Genomic DNA, 10,290 nt, shown 5'->3' with positions numbered 1-10,290 from the left:
ACTTGTGTTGCAGCTGGTGTTGCTAACACTGAACACTGAATGTTGCAAGTTTCACTTGGACATGTTGGATAGACATGAACAATTCAGCGCCACACCCCAGCCTGCGGTGGGCGAGGCAGGGCCGCTCTCAAGATTCGCGGCGGTGCAGGATAAATTCACAAAACTGGCGTGTGCAATTCACTGGCACTTTGCTGTGCGATAGTCAGTGCCACATAAACACCTGTGTGTAGATCAGTGCCACACGTGACGCTGCAATGTGGGATGCACCGAAAGTACACTAAACTTCCAGCACAATTAAACGGTACATTAAGGATGTTCAGAAACCACCACTTTGGGCACCATATCCACGCAAACCGTTCAGCAGGAAGGACGCGACGGAAACACATAGACAGACACACAAATACAAACAAATACCACTCTAGGTGTGGAAGGAAGGATGACGAGAGTGTCGCGGCGCGTGGCAGCACTACCAGTGGTGATGCAGAGAGAGAGGACACGACTCCACAACTGCCAACAACTGCCCACTGGCTAGCCCGTGTCCTTAACCCTCGGCTCGCCACTCCCCACCGTCACCACCACCATCACTCAGCACTTCCCTTCCCTCCACCTCCCTCAGGTGTATCTATGCTGCTTTAATATTTACTCTGCGTTAGTTAATCCTTTGGTGTTTATCTTATTAGCACTGATGTACGATACTGTTCCCGGGAATCTACGTATTATAAGCCATACTGTTTGATTTACATGTTAAGTTAAGATATATAAGTTGAAGATATCTCATTGATCAATCTGACGGTTGATAGATACTTGCTGAAGAAAGATCAAGGGATTGAAAAGGAGAGATGAAGTAAAAACTGCGGTATCGCAAGAAATGAGTAGCAGAGTAAGCAACGAGCAAGGGTATCACTGTAGAAGACTCGTGCATGGTGGTAACTAACGGCACAAGGGTAAAGCGAGGAAAAAGACCTTGAATATGAATAATTCCTTGCATTTCTGGCGCCTGAGTGTGTTAGATATCATGGCGCAAGAAGATTGGCGAGAGTTTTTTGGTTTTTGGTAAGAGCTGCGCCACTCTCACCGAAAGCATGTTAATTGGATCACCGCTGTTTTCATATGATTAAAGACTTGATGGCATATCTCTTTTATGTCTGTATCTTTATTACGATTTATTCTGTTCTATTTATCAGTTTCTGCTGTCCAAGTGTGCAGGCTTTTGTGAATGATTTATGATCTTCCATTAACTGTCAAAATAACAAAAAATATAGGTAAAATTAAATAGGAAGAAATAAAGAAAAAAAATTGAAGAAAAAAAAAGAAAATAAATAAAATAATAAACACACGAGTGAATGTGAAATAGAATATAAATAAAAAGTAAAAATATAACTAAAAACAAATAGAAAAAGAATAAATCAAATGCATAAGCAAATTCAATCAAATAGATATATAAATGATGATGTATTACTGACAAAACTAAATAGGAAAACGAAAAAAAAAAAAAAAACACGTACTGATTCTATGGCTCACGACTTAAAGAAATCACATTAATGCAAGTGTCCAATCAGGTATTAAGCAAACCAGCAAAAGTCGTGCAAATCAAATAAGTGCTACACACTCAGTCCCTCATCACTGCAGCCTGTCTTGGTATTATCGCATCAGCTGTAATCTAAAGCCAACAACACCTGGTGATAATTACTACCTCATCACGTATCCTGTGTGCTGTATGCTGCCTGTGGCGATGGCTGAGGCTGGATATTGTCCAGTAGACGGCAAGGATCTCGTCTAATTTAGTGGTATAATGTGGTACTGCTGCTGAGAGAGAGAGAGAGAGAGAGAGAGAGAGAGAGAGAGAGAGAGAGAGAGAGTATACGTGATATTTCATAAACTGTATTATGCGCACTACATACTTTTACTCGATTGTGTTTCACTGACTCTATTAGTCCTCCTCCTCCTCCTCCTCCTCCTCCTCCTCCTTAATGTCTTACTTTCAGTTCACTAGTCTCCTCACACCACCAAGCAAAGGTGTTCTCATTATCTAATTACCATTATGTTCCTCTTTCTTCCAGTCATCTCATTATTTCCCATGCTTATCGGAATTAACACGGTGATGCAAGGCGCAAGATGAAAATTCAGCTTTTGCAACGGGGTTTAAAAAATGGTTATAGCCTATCTATTGTGCCTTATATAATATTTAAATGACACTGATTAATGTTTCTCAAATTCTACAGTTGTTTATGCTATCTATCTCTTTGTTTTTGCATTGCCTTTTAAAAATTGGCATTTGGACGACGCGATCAGCTGACGATGTAAACAAGACGAAGCATCAGCTGGAGGTCTGCCAAAGATTGCCTACCACCAACAACAATCTTCGTTTCTTAACCCGAAAAGAGCTAAAACACCATCTTGGAATATCAGCAGAACCGTGAATTACTGTGGGAAGTGTTAAGCAATGAGGGCTGAACGGGACTAAGTGGTGTTGAGGAGGAGACATAGTGTAATAGAAGAGAAAGGAGGCAGGGTAAGGCAAGGCTGGAACAGTTCAGCACTACGTCGCAGCAATATGGATTCCTTAGAGCTCTTCCGACAGTGCAAGAAAGGAAACATTGAGGAAGTAAGGTGAGTCAGACGTGGCCAGCTCTTCACTATTATTGGAGTGTATTTATATAATATACGATTAATTCTGTATAACATTTGAAGCTTTGAGGATTGTATACCCTACTTTAACCCCTTCAGTACCATGACGTGTTTTCATTTTCATTCTGTTTGCTATTTTGTGGTTTTATACAGCTTTAGAAACTCATGTGGGGAATTGAAATAGTGAAGACTGTGGCCATTAGTCTTCTGATCTCCATAGACTCTTCCTAATATCAATAGAATGGTCTAATCCTACACATATCTCAAGGTAAAAATGTGTCCTAGTACTGAAGGGGTTAATCTAAATTTCTTACCTTGATTTGTGTTCTTTAATCATGAAAGTTGGTTGTAATAGTATGATTAAGTAAGGTTAGGAGATATGGAAATGGGACAAGATGACTGTAGCTTTTTAGTTCAACATAGACACCTGCTGGAACAGTCTAAGTGATAAGGTTGTCAGTAGCCCAAGTGTCGCTCAGCTTATGACTAGACTAATGAGAAGAGGCACCTTAGATGACTTTTGACTCTTCTACCTCTTTATTTTTTTGTTTTTATTTTTTTACGGCAAGGCCTATAGTGCCTTTAGGCACACTTGAAGAGTATTTCAGGAAGCGCTGTTTCTGCCCATTAGTGGCGCAGGCAATTTTATTTATAGTGGTGCCCATATTAGGGCCCATATTACCACCCAAGCTCATCTTGGGTGTAAACCACCTAAAACCTGGGTATCATGGTCACATGTAGGTAACTTTAAAACACTCAACAAATGGCAAAGTGTTTAAGGCTGTACGTGGTGGGATTCGAACCTACATGTGGATGTCTGCCCGATCCCACGCTCACCACCTTATCCACTGCGCCACTGCTTCTCTATTACTACAGTAAGCAACACACTGCACTGATGCTTTAACAGGTGTTTCTACATTCCAGGTACCTAGTAGAGCAGCGGGATGTTGATGTCAACGTTCGAGATATCTGGGACAGCACTCCCTTGTAAGTTGTGCTGTTAGAAGGCCATAAATGGGAAACTGATTCATGCTTGTGCCCAAACTCATTAATGTTATGTACACTAGACAACATCTATGCTGAATTTCAAACTTTAATTCTTGTTTTGTTTCTAACCTACAACTTCCCATCTCCCACTTGCTTTCTTTTCCTCTCATTCCCCTTTTTGATGTACCACACCTTTTTCTCAATCTTTTACCTTTTCTTAATAAAGAAAATAGGCTTCAAGATAGTAATGAAAAGGATGTAAGCACTCTGCACATGATGCGGGAGAGATAAAGCCACTTTCTCTTCCCTTGATGTTTGTGTAAAAACATTATTATCTTTCTTTTAGATTAATAAAGATTTTCATCCTTTATGTCATAGATCAAAAATTTTTTTAAGCTAAAAACTTTTATCTAGCTACCATAATCTGATTAGAATGTTACTTATTGTTTTCTAAAATTTTGATGTTGCAATGTTGCAGATACTATGCCTGCCTGTGTGGACATCTACAGTTGGTTGAGTATCTCATTGGAGTTGGTGCACACTGTGAAGCGAACACTTTTGATGGGGAGCGTTGCCTGTATGGGGCACTGACTGACAGCATCCGGAAGATTCTGACTCAACACAACCTGGTCACCACGCACACCATCAGGAGGGATGCTTATGAGGAATTCCTAAGAAGGTGTGTGTGTTTGCATTTGTTGATTGTACTGTTTAGATATACAGGTTTTTGAGACATTGTTTAGTATATACTTAGCAGCGTATTGTTTTTATTATATATCTAATATGGTTTTTCAATACTTTTAGAAGTTTTTTGGCTGTGCCATTTCAGCTTGTCTCCCTAATAAAAGTTTAACCTTTATAAGCCCCAAGAGCATATCAAGACTCTGCCCTGGCCAGTCCTCAAAGTCCACTGACCATTTTTGACTGCCTGTGAAGTGTGGCTGGAGGATCTCACTCCTCTTTTTTGGCAAAATATCGTAAAATTCTCCTCCAGGAGCTTCATGTTTGTTTTCATAGTAAACTTTTCAGTTTCTTTTTAATTAATTTCTTGGCTACATCAAAGTACCAGGAATTTTGTAAAACAACTCTATCCTCCATTACAGACAGTTTTGATGTACATATTATAGCTATAAGAAGTGGACATGACTAGGGAACAAGTCCAAGTCTTACAGGCTAAAGGGACAATCCTTAACGAACTGGAGCTCACAGCAAGTCCAGATTGGATTTATTTTGGATTTATTTTTCTGTGTCCTATCATGACATTAAAGCCTAAGCTTCTTGATGTCACCATTCTGTTTTATCAGAGCTGACATAATGATAGTACTGTCCTCCCTCCCTTAGAGCATCTTACTGTACATAATTTTGTCTGCAATTGCTTCCTTTCTTTAATAACCTCAAAGCATAATCTTATAAAAGTTCATCCTCTATTCCAGGTTTAATTTCTCTTAGTTCTTCATTCACCCTTCTATTGGTATCATGTGATAATAACTATGTAATTTCTCACTTTTTAAAATTCTTACAATTGTTTTAAAATTTTTCCAAAACTTCCATTTATTCTTGTTTTTTTAATGTCATTTATTTTCTCTGTGTATGAAAAGTCCTTACAGTTTTGAAATTGATAAAGATGAATGGTATATATATGATCCATCCCATACTCCATGAAATTATCCAATGCTGAAATATTACAATACTGTAAAACCCTAAGAAGCATAATGGAAAGGCAGCTTTCCTGTGGGTGTTGTCGATTTGCTGCATAATGAAATCTTCCAGTTTGCTCATTTGTTCTTCAAAAAATGGAAACTAATGTACTAAAATAAAGAAAAGGACTAGTATAGTTTAGCTTTGAGGTTTTAGTTGATACATAGAAGATTCCTAAAAGTAATCTACAATTTTTCATTTAGTTGATTCACCATTTATACCATCTTTTATTCTTTAATATGTTGTTTATGAAGAACAGTACACATAAAATTTTTCTCAGGTTGACATCTCTCCTCACTAATAGCAGATCACAATGCTTTCAGTAGGTAACCATATTAGCTATAGAGTCATTACAACTTCATGCTGGATTGTCATGGTAAGAGTGTGTACTAGATAGAAAAACTCTTTGTTGGCAATGCTTAAAGAAACATTACTGATATGTTATTGCTCTCACCTTCCTTTGAATGGTCCAGCTCCAGGCTCTGCAGGTTTTTGTGTTCCTTTCTTTCTTTTAGTAGTGGGGAATCTGAAAAGACAGACTAATGTGAGACTTTTCCTGCTTTCTCTTCTTCATGTGAGTGGTGTTTCTTTCTGCTAAATAACTTACTTTTCTATTTTTGGTATGAATACATCCTAATTTAGCTGGTGTATGTGTGTGTGTGTGTGTGTGTGTGTGTGTGTGTGTGTGTGTGTGTGTGTGTGTGTCCATCCACCCTCTGTTTGGAGATCACGTTGAATTTGGTGAATGGCTCAGGTCTCGCTCCCTCTCTAAGGCTTCCATACAGGAGTTGGCTTCCTTGTAACTCACTTAGTCACTTCAAGACGGCGCTGTTGACTGGCCGGTTGCATAAATGTTGTAAGGCTTGATGGGGACCTGGCACCTCTCACATAGGTGAATGACTGACTGTCTGACTTCCCATGCTGATAATGCTGCCATGTTGTGTTTGCAGTCCTAATGAAGAGGCTCTTCTTGTTCAGATCACTTTTTTATTTTCTGTATTTATCTAATGAGTAACAAAATCAGAGTGACGTCTTTCTCCTCATTCAATATCATATGCACTACTGTTGATTCTGTCCTTTTAAAATTTGCTTGATACAATTGTACTGCCTTGTGTTCTACTAAATTCTTATTCTTTACCTGATAAATAACATGAATCCAGAATATTGTGTCTCTCCTCAGAAGAATCTTGTGACATGGTTCTTTTCCAGAGTCATATCCACTACTATTGATTCTTTCCATTTAAGATTATTTTGTAAGATAACACTGTGTACCTTTAATGTATTCTAAATTGTTTCTCTGCTTGGACTCAACAGTCAGAAGCAGGAGAAGGATTGATAATTGTTTATAAAAATACTTCAGTTCATGTGTGTCATTGTTTCACTTATAAGGAAGAAAATTGTGACTCTCTCTCTCTCTCTCTCTCTCTCTCTCTCTCTCTCTCTCTCTCTCTCTCTCTCTCTCTCTCTCCTGCAGGTTGTTTGAAAGTGGGGAGCACAGTGACATAACCTTTGTGGTGCAGGGGGAGAATGTGCCCCTCCATCGCTGCCTCCTCTCAGCACGATCTGAGTATTTTAGGGACATGTTCTCCACCCGCTGGCGAGACCGAACCACCGTCACCATAAACAGAGACCAGGTGAGGCAGCTATAGAGATAACTTAATACTCTTTCAGCCTCATCTGTGTATGTACGTGTATATGTCCAATGGTGTTATTATCATTATTATTATATTACTATGCAGTGTTGGACTTTGCTGTGGATATGTGTGACCAGCTGTGCTCCACTGAACCTACTAAGGTGTAGCAGGGTGGACCACAAGACATTTATTTCTACAAGGGGGCTGACAGGGCTATGTGTGTGTGTGTGTGTGTGTGTGTGTGTGTGTGTTTTGCCTTTTGTGGGTCGTTCTATGTGGTATATAGATAGATAGATTTATTTTCTTAGCAGTTTTGTTGTCCTTGGCTATAGTCTTCATTACATATAGAATAAAAAGACTAAATAGGTGTTCATTCCACTGAACCCTCACTATGGAATGCAGAGTGACCAGAGTAAGCAACTATAGCACTGAGTCAAACAAACATTTCTGCATCTGATTACTGTACAAACATCACTGTGTATCTTCATTAGGTAGGTCTTGGCATTCACTGGTCTCAGGTTTCAGTGTTAGTGCTTTAACTTTGCTCATATTTACTTATAATGAGTGGCTAGTGTTGTGTCTGTATGTGAGCACTCTATTGATAACATTACTATTATTGTTTTTATTGTTATATGAAATATTGTGTGTGCCATATTTTCTTCAGTGTTCAGGATTGATTTACTTAAAAAAAAAAACCCAACTTTGTCTCCCTCAGGTGCTGCCAGATGCCTTCCGTGCAGTAATGAAGTACATCTACACAGGGAGGTTTGAGTGTCCTGTAGAGTTAGTTGAGTGCTGTATCAGAATTGGCACCAACTGTAAGCTACCCAATTTTAAGACCATCATACAAGAAGCCCAGAAGAAGGCACAGGTGCTACGTGAGTGTTGCTGTTGCGCTAGATATACACTATTGGCATGGCTGTTGTGTTGGTTTAGTTGTAACGTACAGGAAATATGATGCTTTACTGGTCACTCTCCTTATCTGTTGCCATCCAGCTTAACTTTAAATGCTTGATTATACCTTTCATGGATGACATTTACATTTGTGTGTGTGTGTGTGTGTGTGTGTGTGTGTGTGTGTGTGTGTGTGTGTGTGTGTAATTCACCTCGGTTGCCTGCTGGTCACCCAGCCAGTCTTCCCCATTATGGAGCGAGCTCAGAGCTCATAGACCGATCTTCAGGTAGGACTGAGACCACAACACACTCCGCACACAGGGAAAGTGAGGCCACAACCCCTTGAGTTACATCCCGTACCTATTTACTGTTAGGTGAACAGGGGCCACACATTAAAAGGCTTGCCCATTTGCCTCGCCGCTTCCCAGGACTCAAACCCGGCCCTCTCGTTTGTGAGACGAGCGTGCTAACCACTACACTACACGGTGTGTGTGTGTGTGTGTGTGTGTGTTTTATTCACTACGGTCATCTGCTGGTCATCCAGCCAGTCTTTCCCTTACGGAAAGAGCTCAGAGCTCATAGTGACCGATCATGAGGTAGGACTGAGACCACACCTCACTCCACACACCGGGAAAACGAGGCCACAACCCCTCGAGTTACATCCTGTACCTATTTACTGCTAGGTGAACAGGGGCTACACATTAAGAGGCTTGCCCATTTGCCTTGCTGCTTTCCGGGACTCAAACCTGGACCCTCTCGATTGTGAGTTGAGTGTGCTAACCATTACACTACGCGGTGTGTGTGTAATTCACCTCGGTCGCCTGCTGGTCACCCAGCCAGTCTTCCCCATTATGGAGCGAGCTCAGAGCTCATAGACCGATCTTCGGGTAGGACTGAGACCACATCACACACAACACACACCGGGAAAGCGAGACCACAACCCCTCGAGTTACATCCCGTACCTATTTTCTGCTAGGTGAACAGGGGCTACACATTAAGAGTGCATGTGTGTGTGTGTGTGTGTGTGTGTGTGTGTGTGTGTGTGTGTGTGTGTGTGGGTTTGTGTTGGACAGAGGGAGGGAGGGAGGGAGGGACTTGCAAGAATATCACATGCTTGTGTAGGGAAGACTTTCTTTTGTGTGAGGTGTTGTGTTAGTTGTTATATTTAGTCACAACTGCTATTACTGGGTCAGACAAATGCTTCCATATCATATGCATGTTTGTATTTAATATGTGATGTAAGATCACGATGCCAAGGTTTTATAGATGTAAAAGCCACACAGGTAATGCAAAATAGATGTGCAGAAGCAAAAAAACTCTCACATATGCTTCCTCTCATGCATGTATTACTGTATCACAAAACCTTTGCTTGTGAGACATTAGAGATTTGCTTCCACACTACGCATGCAAAAAGAATGAGAAAAATGCCTCGAAACGGTCTCCTTAGATCAGCAGGGTTAGCTTGAGCGGCATGTCTCCTTGGCAGTCTACGGGCGTGACGCGCCCCGCTTCACTAATGAATCTGGGCTTCACAAGTATATCTGGATCACTAAACTGGATTAGATGTGAATTTTTGTAGACATTGTAGGAACTGTTTTTTTTCTAAATTCAAAATAATATATTTCATAAATTGAATTAAAAAAAATACTCATCACAGTGTTGACACATGGAGGAAAAGACAGCGGCAGCGTGCGGCTTAAGTGGTGTTGGTATTAATTTACAAATTACAGTTACCATCACACCGCCTGATAAGCTACCAATTTCTTTGGTATTTTCTCAGTATAGACTCGTGCAAGACATAAAATCAAACTAAAACTGTTCAGTTATTGATGGTGAGAGTCTTAACAAATGAGTTTGAAAGCTTCACATATCTGGCCTTGTGTGAGTCACGCCGCTACTCACCTTGGCTCACCAGCTGCCTTGCTGCTGCTGACAACTCGTACATCCATGGTCATGCATCGCAGGTTTTCGTCTTTTCATTCTTCTATCGACAGAATGACACACGAAATTAAGGTTGCCGTCTTAGATTGACGCACAAAATTCAATAAAGAATATCGTCAGTTTTTTGCCATCGGATTCGCACTGCGTCCGTCGCACCTGTGTGGGAGATTATTGTTATGCAGTTATGATGGTAAAGAAAAAAAAGGCCTTATTTAACCACCGCCACTCAGCCTTTTTTATGTAGATTGTTGTGTTTAGTGGCCCGATGTTGCGCGACTGACGGCACGTTACACAAGATAAGAGAGAGGTGTTACGCAAGCCGGCAGAGACGCACCTGTCTGACTACCGGGTGACTGCTGACTAGCGGAGCGTGGAGTGCTGCGATAGGGCCGCGTCTGGAGAGGAAGGGAGAGGAAGGAAGTGTAGCCCCACAAGTGTTGGGTTAGCTGGCACCAGAAAAGCTTTGCACCCGTCACTTGTACAAGTTGGGCGCTCTATACACACACAC

General features: G+C 40.8%; 2 protein-coding genes across 4 annotated transcripts in view; one reads left to right on the top strand and one right to left on the bottom strand.

Annotated features, from left to right (window-relative positions):
• LOC123517215 (ras-related protein Rab-7L1-like) overlaps positions 1-10,290 on the bottom strand; it is a 24,618-nt gene that overhangs the window by 13,347 nt on the left and 981 nt on the right. The window contains 1 exon segment of the mRNA XM_045277237.1: positions 5,768-5,839. Within this exon segment, the coding sequence (XP_045133172.1) occupies positions 5,768-5,839 (72 nt within the window).
• Positions 1,504-10,290, top strand: part of LOC123517213 (ankyrin repeat and BTB/POZ domain-containing protein 1-like) — a 27,083-nt gene continuing 18,296 nt past the window's right edge. For all 3 annotated transcript variants that reach the window (XR_006678421.1, XR_006678420.1, XM_045277234.1), the window contains exons 1-5: positions 1,504-2,610; positions 3,553-3,615; positions 4,094-4,294; positions 6,788-6,947; positions 7,663-7,825. Coding sequence is in view for 1 of the 3 variants with exons in the window: in XM_045277234.1 (XP_045133169.1) it covers positions 2,555-2,610; positions 3,553-3,615; positions 4,094-4,294; positions 6,788-6,947; positions 7,663-7,825 (643 nt within the window). In the remaining 2 variants the exon portion in view is untranslated. The remainder of the gene's footprint in view (positions 2,611-3,552; positions 3,616-4,093; positions 4,295-6,787; positions 6,948-7,662; positions 7,826-10,290) is intronic.

Source organism: Portunus trituberculatus, chromosome 41, assembly GCF_017591435.1.
Source record: "Portunus trituberculatus isolate SZX2019 chromosome 41, ASM1759143v1, whole genome shotgun sequence".
NCBI lineage: Eukaryota > Metazoa > Arthropoda > Malacostraca > Decapoda > Portunidae > Portunus > Portunus trituberculatus.
This window is presented reverse-complemented; position numbering and strand designations above follow the sequence as displayed.